This window comes from Rana temporaria, chromosome 5 (genome assembly GCF_905171775.1).
Source record: "Rana temporaria chromosome 5, aRanTem1.1, whole genome shotgun sequence".
Taxonomy (NCBI): Eukaryota; Metazoa; Chordata; class Amphibia; order Anura; family Ranidae; genus Rana; species Rana temporaria.
This window is the reverse complement of record NC_053493.1, coordinates 303,475,184-303,498,071: the sequence shown is the minus strand read 5'-3', so window position 1 is coordinate 303,498,071 and position 22,888 is coordinate 303,475,184. Positions and strand designations below refer to the sequence as shown.

Here is a 22,888-nt window from a genome sequence, read left to right as displayed (position 1 = left end):
TGTAACAGAAGTCAATGCAAGTCGTGTTGAAGTCTCGCCAAAGTTTTGCAGGAACCTTTCTCTAAGTTATGCCCTGTACACACGATGGGATAAAATTCGATGGAATTTTCCGTCGGAATTCCGTTCAGGCTGTCTTGCCTACACACTGTCAGACCAAATTCCGACCGTCCAAAACACAGTGGGCCAGATTCAAGAAGCAATTGCGCCCGTGTAACCATAGGTTACACGGCGCAATTGCTTACTTGCTCCGGCGTAGCGAATGCTCCTGATTCAGGAACATCGCTACGCCGACTGCAGCCTAAAATCTGCGCGGCATAATGCTCTTATGCCACGCAGATTTTAGGCTGCATTCTAGCGAAAACCGCTAGGGGGTGCTCCCATTGTGATCTGTGTATAGTATGCAAATTGCATACTAACACCGATTCACAAACTTGCGCTGGCCCTGCGTACGCAAATTACGTAATTTGCGTACGTCGGGTTTCGCGCAACGTTACACATCCTAATAGCAGGCGCAGCCAATGCTATAGGATGGCCACGTTCCCGCGTCGCGACGTTCAAATTTTACGTCGTTTGCGTAAGTGGATCGTGAATGGCGCTGGACGCCATTCACGTTCACTTTGAAGCAAATGACGTCCTTGCGACGTCATTTGCCGCAATGCACGTCGGGAAAGTTTCCCGACGGAGCATGCGCGGGAGCGCGGGAGCGCGCCTAATTTAAATGATTCCCGCCCCCGGCGGGATCAATTACATTAGGCGCCCGTACGCCGGGCAAGTTAACACAGCGCCCCCGCAATTTACGGAGCTTCTGCTCCGTGAATCGCGGGCAGCGCAGAAAATTTGCGCGGGCGCAGGGCAAAAACGCTGCCCTGTGCCTGCGTAAGAAAGGCGCAGATTCTTACTGAATCTGGGCCCTTGACATAAAACACTACGACGAGCCAAGAAAAATGAAGTTCAATGCTTCAGCTCATGCGTCGACTTGATTCTGAGCATGTGTGTGTTTTTTTTCTCCGTTCCACACAGACGATCAGAATTTCCAATAGGATTTTTTTCCATCGGGGAAAAAAAATAAAACTGGTTCTATTTCTAAACTCCCACAGAAAAAAGTCCGATGGGGCCCACACACGGTCGGAACATCAGATGAAAAAATTCCGTCTGACTTTTTTCATCGGAAATTCCGATCGTGTGTACAAGGCATAAGATTTAGAACGGTTCCATTGCTTTTATTGGGGCATGACTTGTCATGCGACTTTGAACTTTTCAAGTTGCATGTCAAGCCACGGCAGTGTGAATCTCTGGGCTAAATCTAAATTTTAGACTTTTTGTTTAATGTTTTTTTTTTATTTACAAAAGATACAAAGCCCCACAAGTGTAAGACATGCAAGACAAAAATTGGTATACGTTCTAATCAGCGCTGTATCCTTGCCTAGGCCAACAACGTCCCCATAAAGGGGCCGAACTGCTTCCGGTATGCGGGCGGCCAGCATTCTGCAACTGTGTGTGGGGAGGGGGGGGGTCCGGGTGCTGCTTCTAATTTTGACTGTCCTAACATCCTGGACCACAAACCTTCCTCACTGTGCTATATGTTTTTTGCTGAACCATGCCAATGGTGCAATCTTCTTGGTCCACGCAATAAAATGATCCGAAATGGTGTGCTTAAAGTAGAACTATAGGCAACACTTTTTTTTTTTTTTTTCATTTTGGATAGAGTAAGGGAGGGTTATAGCCCCTGTCAGTTTATTTTTTTTAACCATCCCTGCCCCATTGCAGAGATTTCCCTTCACTTCCTGCCACATAGCCAAACAGGAAGTGAGAGGAAATCTATGCAAATTAAGCAAATCTATTGCCCCCCCCCCCCCCTGCAGGCCCTCAGAACTAGTGTCCCCACGCTGGAAAAAATCAGGGTGGGGCTTAAACAGAAAAGGGTGTGGTCTTGACAGGAAGGGGTGCATCATATTTAAATTAGGGGGTTCACAAGTTTATTCAGGCCTAGGGCAGCACAAAACCTAAATACACTACTGGTTCTAATCCATCGACACTAAAGTTTTGCCTTTTAATGACCTGTAGACTGAAAAAAAAAATTCTACTTGGCTGATTGCTTCTGACGAGATTCTTCTCTGCATTTGTACTTACAGAATGCTCAGCTTTGTCATCGCCGACTCAGAAAAGAAATGTCCACATTTCTCACTGCCTTAAAGAACTGGGAGGACTCCAAAGGTAAAGATTAAACTGAACTATCACTGCATACTAACAAGTTTTTTTGCTATCTTGCACTAACACACAGGGCCACTGATGGGGCAGTACAACCAGCCCTGTTCTACCGGGGCCGCACCCATCAGCTACACGGTGGGGCCTGGGCATCATTACCGTTTTGTTATTGCATTAAAAAAAATGGTTTTCTAAACTCCTCCCCTGCTCCTACTTGATTAGAGGGGAGTGTTGTATCATTTTCCTGGGCCCCATCAGGTCAACACAGGGGCTCAGGAGGGGAGCGCTGCGGAAGGACTATTACATTATTTTTGGGGCACATGTACATCATGCCGCCCCACTATTCTCATAGTCCCCGCTGGCAGACTGATACTGCGATATTCTGTTAGGCTCCCAGCTGCAGTCCTCACAAGATGTGAATTGAAGACGTTGAGTGGCTGACAGGGAAGAGCAAGAGGAGAGCATGGCCGCAATTGACATGGGGAATAGAGGATAGAATGCTCACTGGGGGGTTATTTACGAAAGGCAAATCCACTTTGCACTACAAGTGCAAAGTGCACTTTAAATTGCATTTGGAAGTGCAGTCACTGTAGATCTGAGGGGTAGATCTGAAATGAGGGGAAGCTCTGCGGATTTTATCATCCAATCATGTGCAAGCTAAAATGCTGTTTTTTTATTTTCCTTGCATGTCCCCCTCAGATCTACAGCGACTACACTTCCAAGTGCACTTTCACTGCATGTTCAAGTGCACTTTGCACTTGTAGTTTGCACTTGTAGTGCAAAGTGGTTTTGCCTTTTGTAAATAACCCCCCACTGTGTCCTATTATGTATCTCACAGCACAGCAGGTTATTAGCATTACAATTATCACACAGGCAGCACAATAAGCAGGGGCATATAATGTGACTTAGAGCCATGATTTTTACTGCCCCACAAACCAATCCCCTTTAACTACTTCCTGTCCAGCGACGTACCGGTACATCACTGGATTAGTAGGGTGGTATCTTGGTCATCACTACAGCAATGATCAATATATAGTTGTTTAGCCCCATTAATTCTGCACAGAGTAAATGTAATCCTAGTGGCTAAGAAGCCATTAAAGCGGAGTTCCACCCAAAAATGGAACTTCCACTTTTCTGAACCCCGCGGGTGTCACATTTGGCACCTTTCAGGGGGGAGGGGGGGTGCAGATACCTGTATAATGCAGGTATTTGCACCCACTTCCGGGGAGAGACTCCCATGGGAACACACTGGTCCCAGGAAACAGCGGGGACTACTGGGAAAGTGACGCGCTACTCGTGCATGCGCAGTAGGGAACCGGGGCAGTGAAGCCTTAAGGCTTCACTTCCTGATTCCCTCAACGAGGATGGCGGCGTGGCAGTAGAGAGACGAGCAATTGCTCGTTTTCTGCTGCCGACATTGCGGGCGCCCAGGACAGGTAAGTGTCCATTTATTAAAAGTCAGCAGCTGCAGTATTTGTAGCTGCTGGCTTATAATAATTTTTTTTTTTTTTTTTCGCGGGACCGCCGCTTTAGGAGCCGGTTCCCACATCGCACTTGAATCCGATCGGTTCACAGATCGCAGTGCGAACTGAGAAATGGTGCAGGAATCGGATTGCATAGATGTGAACAGCCATGCCATCTGATTCCAGTGTGGACCAAAAAAGAGTCCTGCACCATTTTGGTGCGAATGCAATGCGATTTCAGCCATACAGTTTGTATGGCTGAATTGGAATCGCACAGACATTGCATGTGATCTACGTGGCAATTCTGTGCAAATCACATGCAATGTCTGTGATCTCCCAAGTATGAACCCATCCTAAAGGTCCTTGTTCCGAGGTCTGCTAGATTTTAACATACACAGTGCAAAGACTGTACTGTTATAGCAAGAATGTCTTTATTTTTTTTATTCTGTTTATTATTCCATGCATTGCATATAGCATCGATAAACACTGAATGTATAAAACTTGTCACATTACTCCATGACTTAATGGAGCTTACATTGTCACGTTCCACCCATGTTCTTATTACACACCCACACACCTTATGACCAGTTTGATCAGAAGCTGGTTAAACTACCAAATTGACACACAGCTCTATGTAGTTGGTGTCTGTTTTGGAAGTTGCATCCAGCACACCATCGCTGCATGGCAAGAGTGCTAACCGCAGTGTCACAGTTCTGCCTGTAATGAGTTCAATAACAGTCCTGAGTTTAAAAGGTCTTGAAATTTCGGTATCTAGCATGATAATAACAAACACATTTTTAGGAACAATATTAGTAGTGCATAAATCCCATAATGTGATGAATATATTATACTTCTGCTCGGACTTGGAAACCTAGAGAAAGTACCCCCAGGCCCACACAAATGTATACACCCGTCCTAACTCTGCTAGTTTTAACGCATCTAAAAAGCCAAAGGCTGTTTAAACCAGTTCTTTGTAGCAGAGACTTAAAGCATAATTAAACAGTTACAGACTGCCCATTACAGACTTTGGGGTTGATTTACTAAAACTGGAGAGTGTAAAATCTAGTGCAGCTCTTCGTTCCACTTTAGTTGCTCATTTTGGTCTAGGCAGGAAACAAACAAAAAAAATATTTACTTGCTGGTTCCTCTGCTCCTCCCCACATCTAAACCGGTCCCCACAGAGCACAGCCCGATTGCAGGGGATTATTTTTAGTTGCCTGGATTTGGGTTTTAAGATGGTCCTTTCATTGTCGTTATTGGTTTGACTGACTGTCTCTATACAGTGCCTTGCGAAAGTATTCAGCCCCCTTGAACTGTGCGACCTTTTGCCACATTTCAGGCTTCAAACATAAAGATATAAAACTGTAATTTTTTTTGAAGAATCAACAAGTGGGACACAATCATGAAGTGGAACGAAATTTATTGGATATTTCAAATTTTTTTAACAAATAGAAAACTGAAAAATTGGGCGTGCAAAATTATTCAGCCCCCTTAAGTTAATACTTTGTAGCGCTTTTGCTGCGATTACAGCTGTAAGTCGCTTGGGGTATGTCTCTATCAGTTTTGCACATCGAGAGACTGACATTTTTGTCCATTCCTCCTTGCAAAACAGCTCGAGCTCAGTGAGGTTGGATGGAGAGCGTTTGTGAACAGCAGTTTTCAGTTCTTTCCACAGATTCTCGATTGGATTCAGGTCTGGACTTTGACTTGGCCATTCTAACACCTGGATATGTTTATTTGTGAACCATTCCATTGTAGATTTTGCTTTATGTTTTGGATCATTGTCTTGTTGGAAGACAAATCTTCGTCCCAGTCTCAGGTCTTTTGCAGACTCCATCAGGTTTTCTTCCAGAATGGTCCTGTAATTGGCTCCATCCATCTTCCCATCAATTTCAACCATCTTCCCTGTCCGTGCTGAAGAACAGCAGGCCCAAACCATGATGCTGCCACCACCATGTTTGACAGTGGGGATGGTGTGTTCAGGGTGATGAGCTGTGTTGCTTTTACGCCAAACATAAAGTTTTGCATTGTTGCCAACAAGTTTGATTTTGGTTTCATCTGACCAGAGCACCTTCTTCCACATGTTTGGTGTGTCTCCCAGGTGGCTTGTGGCAAACTTTAAACACTTTTTATGGATATCTTTAAGAAATGTCTTTCTTCTTGCCACTCTTCCATAAAGGCCAGATTTGTGCAGTATACGACTGATTGTTGTCCTATGGACAGAGTCTCCCACCTCAGCTGTAGATCTCTGCAGTTCATCCAGAGTGATCATGGGCCTCTTGGCTGCATCTCTGATCAGTCTGAATAATTTTGCACGCCCAATTTTTCCGTTTTTTATTTGTTAAAGTTTGAAATATCCAATAAATTTCGTTCCACTTCATGATTGTGTCCCACTTGTTGATTTTTCAAAAAAAATTACAGTTTTATATCTTTATGTTTGAAGCCTAAAATGTGGCAAAAGGTCGCAAAGTTCAAGGGGGCCGAATACTTTCGAAAGGCACTGTATATGAAGAATTGAGTGTTTTGGAATCTTGCTATGATTTAGACCAAGATTGACCGAAATGATATGATCTTGACTTTTTCTGATGTGGTGTTAATAAAAGTTTGCTTGGATTCGATGAGTTCTGGCATTTCATATTTCTAATGTCCAGCATGTATAGTGCCCCCTGGAGCCGACTGAAGTATATATTTTCAGTCTGTGGTTTAGATGATTTATATTCCATCAAGTATCTAGTTGGCACATAAACCAGTCACTTAAGTCACCTCGTTTTCCACAGTCAATCTAGCAGTGAAAATTTTCTGCTATATGTACACCAAATGGTGGAGTGAGAAAATAAATGTGCTACCCAAAAAATTCAAAAACAGAACCCCAGTGAAAGGGTATGAAGCAGCTACACAGGAATGTGACAAATTAAATGGGAGGGAGGATGATAATGTAGCACTACATATGAGTCATGGTAACACTATGTGTACCCATTAGGGTGTGACCATATAGTATGTTACAGAAATGCTACGCAATAAATACCCAGCACAGTGAACAAAAACGTGAAAAACAATCAACACATTTTTAAATATAATGAAAATGAGGAAATATAGGGCCAGATTCACGTAGAGCGGCGCAAATTTAGTTTGTCCTAACGTATGTCATTTAAGTTACGGCGCCTCAATTTTGTAACGTAAGTGCCGTATCCACAGCGCATTTGCGCCCAAATTTGCGCCTGCGTAACGTAAATACCGAGGCGTAAGGCGGGGTAATTGCAAGTGGGAAGGAAGTGGGCGTGCTCCATTGAAATGAGCCGTGACCCCATGCAAATGAAGGGCCGGCCGTACTGCGCATGCGCGCACGAATCTGCACCTCACTGGGCATGTGCAGAACTCAGGTCGGCGCAATCGGTGAGATAGGAAAAAGGCCAAGCATACTTAGTGTGAGAATCGCCCTGTGCTTAAATAGCCCCAGACAAACGCACTTCCATTGCAAAAGTACATCCCTGTGTTTCCCTTCCTAAAGTAAGGTGCTTTTGTTCTGTTTGTGGCTGTTTGTTGGTTAGTGTAGTATTGTTGGATTAAAGATTTATTGTAGTAGGAGGTTGTAGTAGCTGTGTGTATTTTCTGAGTGTTTTTCGTGTCTGTTTCTTCTGTGTTTTTTGTCTGAATTTGTATTCGCTGTCTGCTTGTGTTTTTTTTTTTTTTTTGGTGTCTAGTTTTTGCTGTCTGATTTTTGTGTGTGTTTGTTCTGTGTCTTTTTGTGTTTGTTCTGTGTCTTTTTGTCGGTTTGTTCTGTGTGTTTTTGTGTTTGTTTGTTCTGTTTGAATTTTGTGTCTGTTTGTTGCTGAGTGCTGTGTGGTGAGATGGCACCTAAGAGAAGGAAGCTGAACTTCTCGGTGCGTGAGAAGCACTTACTGGCCAGGGCTATCGCCCAATTTGGGCGATTTTTGCATGGCCCTGACAGCCGGGACATCACCCCGGCCAGGAAGAAGGAGATCATACAGCAGATTACTGATCGGATCAATGCGGAGGGGTGGGGGAGACAAGAAGATCAATGATCTTAGGAGGCTGGTCCGTGAGAAGCTGGTCAAGCAAACAGCCCATGCCAGGGGCACTGGAGGAGGTCCACCTTGCACCGTAAGGTGGACTGAGGAGGAACTTGCGGTGGCCCGGTGCTTCCATAGCCAGCAAGTGGTGGGCCTGCCTGGCTTTGAATCTGATGATCCTGTGAGGACAGGTAGTTTTTTTTTTTTTATTTTTTTTTTTATTTCCATCCATCTGGTGAGTAGCATGTGTGGGGGGGGGGAGGGAATATGTGCCAAGTGTGTGGATCCTCCAACCTGTGTATGTTTTGTGTCCTCCACAGATGGCCAGGAGGTTGCTGAGCCATCAGGCCAGGCTGCACCACCCCCAGGACAACAGGCTGCTGAGGAGCCACCAGAAAGGCCGGAGTCCCCAGGGCAGGGGAGTGGCCACAACTCCCCTCATGAGGAGGTTCAGGGGGAGGAGGTTGAGGATGATCGGATGGACATTGCCAGAGAAGTGATGTTGTGTTGGGATCAGGATTCCCTTGTGGCTGACAGCAGTCAGGCCACCATCAGGGGTAGTCCCTCCCACTCCTCCCCCAACAGGACTGCCCCCCCAGGGGGCTTCCCTCCTCCCAGGCCACAAGCCTCATCTGGAGGCAGTCAGGCCACCATCAGGGGTAGTCCCTCCCACTCCTCCCCTAACAGCCCCCCCCCAGGGGGCTCCCCTGCTCCCAGGCCACAAGACTCAACTGCAGGCAGGAAGGCCACTCAGAAGACCAGGGGGGTGGCCGAGTTCATGCCTGCAAATCTTCAGAGGGACCAGGCCCGTCAGACACAACATCTGGGTCAGGTCAGCCGGACTTTGGCCCAGATGGAGGAGAGCCTGGCCTCCATCAAGGAGTCAGTCAGTGACGTGGGCACAAATACTGTAGCACTAATCAATTGCTTTTGTGAGCTGCAGGCCGCCACAACAGGCGTGGCCCTTGAGGTGACTACACCTGACCCAGGCTGTACAGGACAACACCCAGGCTGTCCAGGCCAATACGGCAGCCATCACTCTGGGCCTGACCAGGATCGCCGTGGCCTTGGAGGGCAGGCCAGCAGGTGGGCAGCCACCCGGGGAGGCTCCTCCTTCCCCTGCCCCCCCCCATGAGTCTCCCCTGAGGGGCCATGCCCGTGGCCGGTCCAGGCGTAGCTCACACCGCCATTGATATGTTGGGATGTTTTTTTTGTTTTTTTGTATGATTTTCTACTGTGATTATGATTTTTTTTATGTGTGTGAATGATGTGTGAATGTGGGGGTGACATTCCTGGTGAAAAAGGGTGTCACCCCCAGTTTTGGTGGAGTAGGGATTCCCAGGACCAGGGAGAAGTGATCCCAGGTCCATGTGAAAGGTGTATGAATGCACAGTGACATAATTGGAGCCGTGGCATTGCTGCTCCCTAATACCATTTGGTTTACTTGGGTCTAATCCAATTCGATGTGCATGTGGGGTGTGTGTGCTAGGGACCACAATGGGTGTGCATGCGTGCATTCTCATTGTGCCATGATTAATGTGTGTGTGTTTACTGTGCAAAGATGCCTTCTGCGAGGCGTCTCCTGGCTGCTCTTCCCTCAGAAGAGGGGGTACCCTGGGTTAGGGGGGGAATGTCTGGTTCAGGTCATCACGTATGTCAATCTGCAGGCCCCTTCTCACTGCGAAGTTGTGCAGCATGCACCGATGATCTGGCACACAAAGTCTGGGGAATACAACAGGGTCCCCCCGGACTTATCCAGGCATCGGAAACGGGACTTCAGGAGGCCAAATGTGCGTTCCACCACTCCACGGGTAAGTATGTGTGCAGCATTGTATCTTTCCTCTCCTGGGGTTTGGGGGTTCCGGAATGGAGTCATGAGATGGGGTCCCAGTGCATATGCAGAGTCACCTGGAAGGGAAAAGACAGGAGGATGTTAGTCATGCACGTGCCCCTCGTGATGTCTGCATCATGGGGGGGGGACAGTCATACCTGACACCCATGTCACTCACCAACCAGCCAGCTGTCCCCATACACGTTCTGTTCAAATTCTCTTGAGATGTTGCTCTGACGGTATATGAAGCTGTCATGGCTGGATCCTGGGTGTTTGGCACGGACATGCCATATGAGGTATTGGGCATCGGCTATCACCTGTACATTGATTGAATGCCAATGCTTCCTATTGCGGTACATGTGCTCTGTCTCACGGGGGGGGCTGTAGTGCCACATGTGTGCAATCAATGGCCCCGATGGTGCGTGGGAATCTGGCAATTTTGTAAAAATCTGTCATTGTGTTCATTCGCTGGACCTCCTGGGTGGGCTTGATGATTTGGTTGGCCATGCGTCTCAGGATTGCAGGGACAACCTGGTGCACACATCTGCTAATGGAGGATTGTGACATCCCAGCCACACCTCCACTTGTGCGCTGAAAAGAGCCAGTGGCAAGGAAATGCAGTGTTGCCAGGACCTTGATCAGTGGCTGCACTGCATGTGAGCGTTGTGTTGGGCTGGTGAGGTCATCCTGCAGGATTGTGGTTAAATCCATGATGGCTTCACGGCTGAATCTGAAGTTGCGATACACCTCAGAAGCAGTCATGCCAAAGACATCTAGGCGTCTGCGGTATACCCTCTCATGTGCCCTCCTCCTCCTCCTCCGTTCCCTCCTCCTTCTTTGCGCCTCTAAAGTCACTAGTATAGTTATGAGCATGGATGCCCCTGGCATGTTGGCAGACAGATTGTAGTCCGGCAAGTGTGTGTGCTCAGCTCTTCCTTAATGGTGTTGCTTTAGCTGACCTTTACACGGCTAGAGCAAAGTTAAGGCACCTTTTTATAAAGTGTAACTTCCCGCCGGGAAACTAACAGATGCGCACAGGGCGTAGCCTACGCCGCACACACTGAATTTTGTGGATCGCCTTATCTCCCTCATTTGCATCTGTGCCTATCAAAACAATGGTGTGTCTAGCGTATTTTGCGCTCTAAGATGCGCCGGTGTAATCGTTTTACGTAGGACGGAAAAATCTGGTTTTCAGGCGTATCTCGTTTTGAGGATCAGGCGCAAAAATACGCGCGGCGCATTTTTCAATTACGCCGCGCATCTCTAGATACGTCGGCGTAAGTGCTTTGTGAATCTGGCCCATAGTGTCCATCATAAATAAGTATAATCAAAAAGATGTCATGAGATGGAAGAAAACATCCCAATGGAAATCTTCAGATGAATGATGAAATACATATGCGTTTACCAGAGGCGTTGGACCCGACTGTCATACAACAACGGATGGATCAATCGAGCTTAGGGTGTCCCAAACGGCTGTTCCACAAACGTGTTAACTAAAATCCGACGAAGGATAGATTGGCGACCAAACCAAAAAGGACGGATGGGCCCGATGTTCCTCAGCCACAGATTACTCTGATATGGAAGACCTGGCTAAGTTGTTGGTATGGCAATCATAGGGATCCACAGACATCCTATGTGTACCCGATCTAGGCAAGCAGCAACCCTGATAAGGGTGTTAAAACCAACTGGAGAGAACTCGAAAAACGTATCTTCCACAAATTCATGTAAAGAGAAGAAAGAAAAATAGGGGGCTCCAATGGTGTAGGTCAAAAGGAGGTTTTAATAATAAAAACCAGCATACATGATAAAGTGATGACAGTTCATAAATCCTTAAGCCCTGGTTCACACTGGGCTGCGGGAGTGAAGCCGTGCGAGTTCAGCTGAACTTGCGCGATTTCACTACCGCTGGCAGTCCCTATTTCCGCCGCGATTTAAGAGACATCTGTGCAGATGTCAATATAAATCACGGCCCGATTAGGACGATGTCATTGCCGGAAAATGCCGCCGATTTTGAGATGCAATTTGACATGTGAAATCGCATCTCAAATCGTACACAGTGTGAACCTGGGCTTATAGCAAGATGGGGAGCAAAATGCGAATATGTACTGTACACCAGCTGGGCCTCTGAACCTTCATCTTCAGGCCCTTGCTTGTCACCTGTGGTGAGCGCTAGTACTACCGGTGATGATACAAGAAAGCACTGCTCCATTTAAATCTGTGTTTTTTTATTCTTGTGTATAGATCATTATAGAAGCTCATCACAATAGAAGCACATTAACAACTAATTGACCACTATTTGACTTGTCATAGTTTTCTTTGCAGAATGTTACTAGATGGATACCAATGTCAAATCATATATTACAAAAAATGCTGTTGTTGCTTTGTGTATATGAAAGGGCTTGTTTACATGGGTATTCAGCCCTGTTTACATTTCTGTCCCAGTGCTGAGCTGCGTGGAGGCAGCACATATTGGTGACACATCAGATGTACAGGTATGTTTGATAGGTATGCAAGGAACGTGCACAGAACTCAACAAAGCCTGTGCATCCCGGAAGGTGCACCTGTCCCTTCATACCTATAAAATTTAGCTGAGTAAGTGAATCTACTGCTGATGCATATCCATTTACTAATATGGGCTTCCTGCATGGAACTCGGCACTAGAACAGAAAAGTAAGCAAAGTGCTTAAAAGTTGTATGGGGCTGGGTGCCTGTGGGAATGAGTCCTAAACATCATAAGCAATAGTAGAGTTTAGTACTGCATTAACCATCGATTAATACCAAAATTTTGAGTTTTATACCCTTTATTGTATAACTTGAGTTATCACTTAAACGCCAAGCTTTCTGTAAAACCCATAATTAATATGCAAGTGTAAAACATTTAAAAAGCATAAAACTTTACAACTTGATGCAAAGGACACATTTTGCTTATTACTTTCAGCTGGGAACATGTGCACAAATGTTAAACTGGTCAGAAAAAGGAAAATAGGCCATAATATGTCTTTTAAGCTTTGCAGACAGTCAGTGGGATTTAGTTTGGCAGCTGAAAGCAAACACTTGCAACCTACCTTATGTGACCTCATGTTATTCAACATAAGGAACAGCTGATTGGTGCAAAATATAGTATCCTGCTGTCAGCCAGAACAATAAAAAAAATAGCATTTTGATTTATTTTAGAGGTCTCTTACAAATACTACGCTTTGTACAATTTCTAATGTTGAAAAATTCTGTGTGCAACGGAGACCTCAATAAAAAATTAAAAGAAGTATGGCCAACGTTTTTTTGGCCATACTTCTCATGTAGGTCACAGGAGCGCACTTACTTTTGCTGTCCTGTGGCCTAGAAATTGCAGACAGTGGGCTATAGCCCACTGTCAGCTGATGTGGCAGAGCCGCTCTATTCCCTGGAAGGAATCTGACCATATTAATGGGATCCACCCAGCTGCCTGATGAAAAGCTGGCTCAGAGTGCTGGTTCCTCCTGGTGGGAACCCCCTTGGTTGCTCGGGGGGACCCCCCCCAACCATGTGGGCAGAGTCTATGTGGGATCCTCGAGTGACGAGTCTAGCTTGTTGGAATTGCTCTCCTATACACTCCCCCCCCCCTATTTGTTATCTTTTGGAAGCGCAGACCACACAATTATAGGATAATTTTCATCCTCCTAGTACGTTCAACTGTTGATCAAGGTCCGCTTTTAGGTATTACTACTGCATTATGTTCACACTCTTGTAGAGCCATATTTCAGCCTCCTTTTATTAATCGGCTATGCTTCATGTTTGATTTTTGCAGGATGCTGCCACGCCACCTACAGAAGTCTGTTGATCCCTCCATTATTTTTAATTTCTCCCCCTCTTTATTTATATTCTTTCATTACCCCTTTCTGTACTTGTGCATTATATTTTTGTATTGAAACAATCAAAACGTAATAAAAATTGTCAATTATAAAAAAAAAGATAAGCTGGCTCAGTGTTGGAGGGGCAGAGCAGAGAGCATTCAATGCTCTCTGCTCCAAGCATACTGAGAACTGAGCGAATAGCGGTCATGCCATCACTCAGTTATTGGGTTTAGAGCCGATCTGGGAGAACTACAGCATCAAACCGATGCTGCAGCATAGAGGCGAGTATGAAGGTTTTATGTTTTTAGAAGCCCCAAACTTCCCCTTTAACTTGTTGTTGTGTTTTTTACATTTTTAACAGCTCCCTATTTTATTACAATGTTCATTATTAGGCTGGACTACATTGGACATTGTTGAGTAAATGTTCTGCTCCAATACATTTTTATTTTACATAATCGGAATATCTAAATTTCAAACATATGAGAGTATACAGTACATCTTGACATTGCATACAACATACATATTCGGATGCAAAGTGCAAGTGTTGCGCATGATGAGAAATTATAGGGCACCTGTCACATATAGTAGGCATATCATTTCAGGGAAGGGGGATCCATGTGGTCTAGTGCCCCTAATGAATCTTTAGTACTTTGGGGGGGAAGCTCCTACTGGGATAGCACCCATTTCACAGGCAAGGAAGATGTGTACTGTAAGCATAGAAAAACCAAGACGGTAGAGAAGAACTGAGAAAAGAAAAGTATGCAGAGTATAAAGAGTAGGAAAGAAGGAAGGAGAAAGCGGGAATGTGCCAGCACAGAAGTCGCCACATGATCTTTAGTCCATGGTGGATTAAACGAACTATAATGACTACAAGAATGAGAGAATCTCACTTATTTATTTTTTATGTTTTTTGATTATATCATGTAAAATGGCTGCCAGCTTTTCATTGAACAATTGCCATGACCATTTTTTTTTCATCTGAGTAATGGTCAGGTTCTAGAGTTATTGAGAAATAAGCTGAATAGATATTTAGGCTTTAAAAACTCCAATATGTATTTCTTGCATTGTGTTTTCTGAGATTTAGAAATACAAAATTATGCGCTGAAGGCATTTGACATATTGAAATATTTTTTGCAATTTGAGACCATTTATTTCTATATTATAATGCCGCGTACGGCACTATAAAGGGGAAGTTCCATTCGGATGGCACCACCCTTGGGGCTGCTTTTGCTGATTTTGTGTTCGTAAAAGTTTGGTGAGAGACGATTCGCGCTTTTCAGTCTTCGTGCTTTTCAGTCTGTTACAGCGTGACGAATGTGCAATCTCCACTACGAACGCTAGTTTTACCAGAACGAGTGCTCCCGTCTCCATAACTTGCTTCTGAGCATGTGTGTTTTTTTCACGTCGTTAAAGCCTACACACGACCATTTTTTACGATGTGAAAAACGACGCGAAAAAATAGAGCATGTTCTAAATTTTTAATGCCCATTTTCCACGTCATGAAAAATGCTCTGGAGCACACACGATCGTTTTTAATGACATAAAAAAAAAATGTAATTTTTCACATCATGAAAAACGGTCGTGTGTACGCGGCATAACATTTTACTAGGTGTAAAGAAAGATGTGACCACAAATATTTGACAACTTTTGGGTGCTTGAGGCCAGTAAGAGTCAATATTTGGGTCAGGGATTGGGGGGAGGGGGATTTTGGGGGGGACTTTTCGCGGCACTGATACAAACAATCTGGTAAAAGGTATCGATATTTATTTAACAAAGAAAATACATATATAACACAGATGAAATTTTAAGAACAATCCCCACATCATACATCAGAAAGTGATTAACAGACTGTGTTTTAGTGGAATCGATGACCTCGACCGGTTTCGCGGTTTTACCGCTTCTTCAGGAGGAGATTATGTTCTAGAAGGTATATATAAACAGTTGAAATAAACAAGCAGAACATACAAAATATATATACATTATGTATAATTCAAAACAGCGCATTATACAGTAGAGCAAAGCACTCACCCAAGCTGGTCATATGGTCGGACGTGAAACCTGGCAAAAGCCTTCTGTGGCGCGTGGAGGGGGATATTTTTATTTAGACGGGCTCTATTAGGATAAGGAGTAGAATGAATAATATATATATAACAAGGATGGCCAATTAATTATTGAGGTATGGATCACCAGGGGGTGAGGAAGGTGTGTGAATGACCAAACAGGATGAAAAGAACAAGGAAGGGAGGGAGGGGAAGAATTGGAAAGGGGGGGGAAAAAAAGAAGGAGGGAAGAAGAGAAAGGAATGGGAGAAAGGGAAAGGGGGGGAAAAGGAAAGAAAATAGGGGAAGAGGGGGAGGAAAACAAGAGGAGGAGCGGAAAAAGAGTTATTGGAGCGGGGCAAGGGGGGAGGGAAAAGTGGGGGGGGGGAAAGGGGAAGAGGGGAAGAAAAAGAGAGGGTTTTTGGTTGGTGGAAGGGAGAAATGAAAAAGAGGGGGAAAAAGGGGGAGGCCATGGGGGGGAGGGGGGGGGAGTTGGGGAGTTGATGGTGAGGAGGTAGCGGGATATAGGTGAGAAGAAAAAAGTAAAAAATAAACCTGAAGTGAAAAAAAGTGAGAAAAAGGGGGGGGAGGTGAAGGAAAAAAAGGGGGGGCAAAAGTATTGGTGAAATATAAAGGGTGAAAAAGATGAGAAAGGTGAAGAAAAAAAAGGGGGGGAGCAAAGGGGGAAGACTGGTGAAGAAAAAGAGGGGGGATTGACTGTGATGGGGGATTAGGAAAATTAAAACGGGAAGGGAGATTTTAAAGGGCAATGGAAGAAAAAGGGGGGGAAAAAATTGAAGATGCCAGTGAGAAGCACCAGCAAATATACATCCAAGGTGCAGTGTTGCATAATAGATGATAAAGAATAAAATTCAGAGAAGAAGTGATTGATTAAAAAGATCTATCACCAAGCACTTACTGAAGTTAAGAGTACCCATCACCAGGATAACCAATAAATAATAGGGAAGTTCCCCATAGGGGCCTTACCATCAACATATTGATAGTACACAAATTACTGGGGCACAAAGATTGAGGTGGGATCAGCCTTAAATAGTAGCTTTGCATTGCCAGGATAAGGGCAATCGCTGTGCAGTCAGTCCAACTGAGAAATCCAAAGAAGGAAAGATTTATCCATGAGGGCAGTTGCCAAATCAAGGGTAGAGCAGTCTTAGTGACAGGCAGTCAGATGTACTCACCTCGAATGTAGGACATTCACATGTGTCCCCAGGGAGAGCGTCCGTGCTAACTCACAGAAACGGCTGTGTGAGCCGCTTTTGTAGGTATCCCTGGACGGCGTGTGACGTCATCGAATTGCGACGCCGCCGCCGTCCAACGTCCCACCAACCCATGCACGTGAGTGCGTGGGTGTGTAGCTGCTGACCCAATGGCGGTGCGCCAGGTCATAGGCTACAAGCTGAGAGCTCCAATTGGTGCTCACGGCCGGGGACGACACACCACGCGCCAATAGGAAGGGGAGAAGCCAGGTGCACGATCCAATCAGCCAGCCAGGCTGTCTGAGCTCCGAGAATACGCTGTATTGTAAACAAGAATACATGGACATTTGCATTGCAGGTAGAGTGATACACATATTCAATACTGAGATTATGAAATAGCGTGGGGTTACCCCATCACAATGCTTGGCTGTTAATTCAGAGTTAAGGGTCTTTTTTTGCCAAGATAGGTTATGGAAAAATCATCACATAGTTACCCTCTAATGTCCCTATATATATGAATAAAAATATACTTTTTTTGGGGGCAGATAAACGCCTCCACATTAATGCCACAACCTATTTAGGAATGATTGGCATTTAGGACATCAGTATGTTTTTCCAAAGAGGAGGAAAGACACGGGAAGAAAGGAGGGGAGGGGGAAAAAGAGAACAAAGGGGAGGGGGGATGGGGGGGGGGGGGAGAGAAATGACCGCCATCTAGGGGACTAGAGGGGGATCTCAATACTAGCGTAGGAAAGATTTGTAGGAGTTCATTTCATTTAATCCTGGAAAAGTTGTGGCATCGAGATGCTCGATCCACAGGCATTCTTTCTGTAAAATAATCCTATTCCAGTCTCCACCCCGTGGATGTTGTGGGATTATTTCCAAGATAAAAAACCTTACAACAGAAAGGTCATATTTATGATATAATCCAATATGACGCCCTACTGTTGTTAATTTCCCTACGTTTGAATCGTAAAGGTGATCACCCAAACGCTGTCGAAATTCCCTAAAGGTCTTGCCTATATAAAAGGCTCCACAAATACAAGTCATGAGATAAACAATGCCCTTCGTGCCACAATTGGCCGAGAATGGGGGGTAAAAATCCTCGCCATTGGGTAACAGAAAATGATCACCCTCCATCACCCATGGGCATCTTGGACAGCTGCCACATCTGTAGGTGCCCCTAGGTGATGTGTGCGTTGTGTCCTCCGTAACATAATGACTACTGGTCAGTCGGTCGCGTAATGAATAAGCCCGACGAAATACCAGTTCGGGTTGTTGTTTAACATATTTCCTCAGGATATTGTTTTCAGCGAGGATGTGCCAGTTAGCTTGCAGTATGTTACGTAAGTCATTGTGGTGTGCAGAGTATGTTGTGATGAATCGTACTGATTCATGTATACGTTTTTTAATATTTTTAGAGGGGTCATACAACAAGGATTGCCTAGGTCGAAGGCAAGCCCTATTGTAGGCCTTTTTCAGATTAGTGTGGGTGTATCCACGAGCAAGGAGACGATCTCGTAGTTCATCTGCCTGTCTCTTAAAATCTGTAGGTATTGTACAGTTCCTCCGCAGTCGTAGGTATTGGGCAAATGGAATACTTCGAATGAGGGGCCTAGGATGGGCACTCGAGGCACACAAAAGGGTGTTTCCTGCTGTCGGCTTCCTGTAAAGGTCAGTGTATAGTGTGTCATCCGCCTGTTTGATGACAGTCACGTCCAAAAAGGGGACCTGGCTCTCATCAAACACCACTGTAAATTTCAAATTAAACTCATTGATATTAAGCATCTGTATAAACTCGAGTAGGGACTCCTTGGAACCTGTCCAAATAATGAACAGGTCATCTATGAATCGATACCATATCAGTATCTTGTCCATAAATCTGCTGTATAATTCGTTTGCATTTAGGTAACGTTCCCATGCACCCAAATATAGGTTTGCATAGGCTGGGGCACAGGAGGTGCCCATAGCCACGCCCTGGGTTTGCAAGAACAGTTGATCGTTAAAAATGAAGTGATTCCTGGTTAGGATAAACAATAACAACTGTAAAACAAAATTAACCAGCGGCCAGGAGGTGTTCTCCTGTTCGTAAAGGAAAGAGCCAGCCATCCTGACACCCTGCTCGTGGGGGATGCTCGAGTACAAAGCCTCTACATCCAGAGCCACGAGCAGGGCGCCAGGAGGGACTTGGATTCCCTCGATGTGTCTCAATAAATCCGAAGTGTCTCTAATAAAGGACGGAAGACTGGTCACGTGTGGCATAAGAAAGGCATCAACAAACTTACTGGCATGGTCTGTAAGTGAACCAATGCCAGAAACAATCGGTCGTCCAGGGGGTTTTTGCAAACTTTTGTGGGTTTTTGGGAGGGCATAGAAGGTAGGGAGACGGGGAAATCTGGGGACAAGATACTCGAGAGTGTCCTTGTCTATTAGGCCTTTGTGATAAGCCTCAATACAGATTGTTTTTAATTCAAGAGTAAATGAGTCAATGAGGTTAGGGGAAATACGGCAGTACCAGTGATGGTTATTTAGTATGGATAGGCACATCTCCTGATAGAACAAGTGTGTCATCAGGACAATGTTCCCCCCCCTTATCTGACTGTTTTATTATAATTTCGGGGTTCCTTTGTAAGGTTTTTAATGCTTTAGTTTGATTCTCAGTTAGGTTTGGGGTGATCTTCTGCCATTCCTGTCGTTTCAGGTCACGTATTGTGGCCTGTACGAAGGACCAGATTGTGGGACAGGTCATTAAATCCGGGAATTTCCTAGAGGGAAGGCGGAACATTTTGGGGGGAAGGGGGGAAGGGCATGGAGATGGAGGCTCCTGAGGTGGGCTGGGTTCCGGAACGGAAAGAGGTTCCGTGTCTTCCGGATTACTCTCGTCGTAAAGGAGCATGAGATCCCGGAGCGCACGGAATTCTGCCACTGAGAATTGCTTAGTGCGCTCCGCGAGCTCATGCTCCAACCTTACACGATTTCGATCATTATCAAAAATGAATTTATATGTCAAATTCCTGGCAAACAGGTAAAGATCTTACAGTGGTGTTTGATGAGAGCCAGGTCCCCTTTTTGGACCTGACTGTCATCAAACAGGCGGATGACACACTATACACTGACCTTTACAGGAAGCCGACAGCAGGAAACACCCTTTTGTGTGCCTCGAGTGCCCATCCTAGGCCCCTCATTCGAAGTATTCCATTTGCCCAATACCTACGACTGCGGAGGAACTGTACAATACCTACAGATTTTAAGAGACAGGCAGATGAACTACGAGATCGTCTCCTTGCTCGTGGATACACCCACACTAATCTGAAAAAGGCCTACAATAGGGCTTGCCTTCGACCTAGGCAATCCTTGTTGTATGACCCCTCTAAAAATATTAAAAAACGTATACATGAATCAGTACGATTCATCACAACATACTCTGCACACCACAATGACTTACGTAACATACTGCAAGCTAACTGGCACATCCTCGCTGAAAACAATATCCTGAGGAAATATGTTAAACAACAACCCGAACTGGTATTTCGTCGGGCTTATTCATTACGCGACCGACTGACCAGTAGTCATTATGTTACGGAGGACACAACGCACACATCACCTAGGGGCACCTACAGATGTGGCAGCTGTCCAAGATGCCCATGGGTGATGGAGGGTGATCATTTTCTGTTACCCAATGGCGAGGATTTTTACCCCCCATTCTCGGCCAATTGTGGCACAAAGGGCATTGTTTATCTCATGACTTGTATTTGTGGAGCCTTTTATATAGGCAAGACCTTTAGGGAATTTCGACAGCGTTTGGGTGATCACCTTTACGATTCAAACGTAGGGAAATTAACAACAGTAGGGCGTCATATTGGATTATATCATAAATATGACCTTTCTGTTGTAAGGTTTTTTATCTTGGAAATAATCCCACAACATCCACGGGGTGGAGACTGGAATAGGATTATTTTACAGAAAGAATGCCTGTGGATCGAGCATCTCGATGCCACAACTTTTCCAGGATTAAATGAAATGAACTCCTACAAATCTTTCCTACGCTAGTATTGAGATCCCCCTCTAGTCCCCTAGATGGCGGTCATTTCTCTCCCCCCCCCCCCCCCCCCCATCCCCCCCTCCCCTTTGTTCTCTTTTTCCCCCTCCCCTCCTTTCTTCCCGTGTCTTTCCTCCTCTTTGGAAAAACATACTGATGTCCTAAATGCCAATCATTCCTAAATAGGTTGTGGCATTAATGTGGAGGCGTTTATCTGCCCCCAAAAAAAGTATATTTTTATTCATATATATAGGGACATTAGAGGGTAACTATGTGATGATTTTTCCATAACCTATCTTGGCAAAAAAAGACCCTTAACTCTGAATTAACAGCCAAGCATTGTGATGGGGTAACCCCACGCTATTTCATAATCTCAGTATTGAATATGTGTATCACTCTACCTGCAATGCAAATGTCCATGTATTCTTGTTTACAATACAGCGTATTCTCGGAGCTCAGACAGCCTGGCTGGCTGATTGGATCGTGCACCTGGCTTCTCCCCTTCCTATTGGCGCGTGGTGTGTCGTCCCCGGCCGTGAGCACCAATTGGAGCTCTCAGCTTGTAGCCTATGACCTGGCGCACCGCCATTGGGTCAGCAGCTACACACCCACGCACTCACGTGCATGGGTTGGTGGGACGTTGGACGGCGGCGGCGTCGCAATTCGATGACGTCACACGCCGTCCAGGGATACCTACAAAAGCGGCTCACACAGCCGTTTCTGTGAGTTAGCACGGACACTCTCCCTGGGGACACATGTGAATGTCCTACATTCGAGGTGAGTACATCTGACTGCCTGTCACTAAGACTGCTCTACCCTTGATTTGGCAACTGCCCTCATGGATAAATCTTTCCTTCTTTGGATTTCTCAGTTGGACTGACTGCACAGCGATTGCCCTTATCCTGGCAATGCAAAGCTACTATTTAAGGCTGATCCCACCTCAATCTTTGTGCCCCAGTAATTTGTGTACTATCAATATGTTGATGGTAAGGCCCCTATGGGGAACTTCCCTATTATTTATTGGTTATCCTGGTGATGGGTACTCTTAACTTCAGTAAGTGCTTGGTGATAGATCTTTTTAATCAATCACTTCTTCTCTGAATTTTATTCTTTATCATCTATTATGCAACACTGCACCTTGGATGTATATTTGCTGGTGCTTCTCACTGGCATCTTCAATTTTTTCCCCCCCTTTTTCTTCCATTGCCCTTTAAAATCTCCCTTCCCGTTTTAATTTTCCTAATCCCCCATCACAGTCAATCCCCCCTCTTTTTCTTCACCAGTCTTCCCCCTTTGCTCCCCCCCCTTTTTTTTTCTTCACCTTTCTCATCTTTTTCACCCTTTATATTTCACCAATACTTTTGCCCCCCCTTTTTTCCTTCACCTCCCCCCCCTTTTTCTCACTTTTTTTCACTTCAGGTTTATTTTTTACTTTTTTCTTCTCACCTATATCCCGCTACCTCCTCACCATCAACTCCCCAACTCCCCCCCCCCCCCCCCCCCCATGGCCTCCCCCTTTTTCCCCTCTTTTTCATTTCTCCCTTCCACCAACCAAAAACCCTCTCTTTTTCTTCCCCTCTTCCCCTTCCCCCCCCCCCCCCACTTTTCCCTCCCCCCTTGCCCCGCTCCAATAACTCTTTTTCCGCTCCTCCTCTTGTTTTCCTCCCCCTCTTCCCCTATTTTCTTTCCTTTTCCCCCCCTTTCCCTTTCTCCCATTCCTTTCTCTTCTTCCCTCCTTCTTTTTTTCCCCCCCCTTTCCAATTCTTCCCCTCCCTCCCTTCCTTGTTCTTTTCATCCTGTTTGGTCATTCACACACCTTCCTCACCCCCTGGTGATCCATACCTCAATAATTAATTGGCCATCCTTGTTATATATATATTATTCATTCTACTCCTTATCCTAATAGAGCCCGTCTAAATAAAAATATCCCCCTCCACGCGCCACAGAAGGCTTTTGCCAGGTTTCACGTCCGACCATATGACCAGCCTGGGTGAGTGCTTTGCTCTACTGTATAATGCGCTGTTTTGAATTATACATAATGTATATATATTTTGTATGTTCTGCTTGTTTATTTCAACTGTTTATATATACCTTCTAGAACATAATCTCCTCCTGAAGAAGCGGTAAAACCGCGAAACCGGTCGAGGTCATCGATTCCACTAAAACACAGTCTGTTAATCACTTTCTGATGTATGATGTGGGGATTGTTCTTAAAATTTCATCTGTGTTATATATG

At 45.2% G+C, this 22,888-nt stretch overlaps 1 protein-coding gene across 4 annotated transcripts in view; it reads left to right on the top strand.

Moving 5' to 3' along the window:
• OSBPL1A (oxysterol binding protein like 1A) overlaps positions 1-22,888 on the top strand; it is a 199,417-nt gene that overhangs the window by 51,393 nt on the left and 125,136 nt on the right. For all 4 annotated transcript variants that reach the window (XM_040354081.1, XM_040354079.1, XM_040354080.1 and 1 more), the window contains one exon: positions 2,133-2,214. In XM_040354081.1, the coding sequence (XP_040210015.1) occupies positions 2,133-2,214 (82 nt within the window). The remainder of the gene's footprint in view (positions 1-2,132; positions 2,215-22,888) is intronic.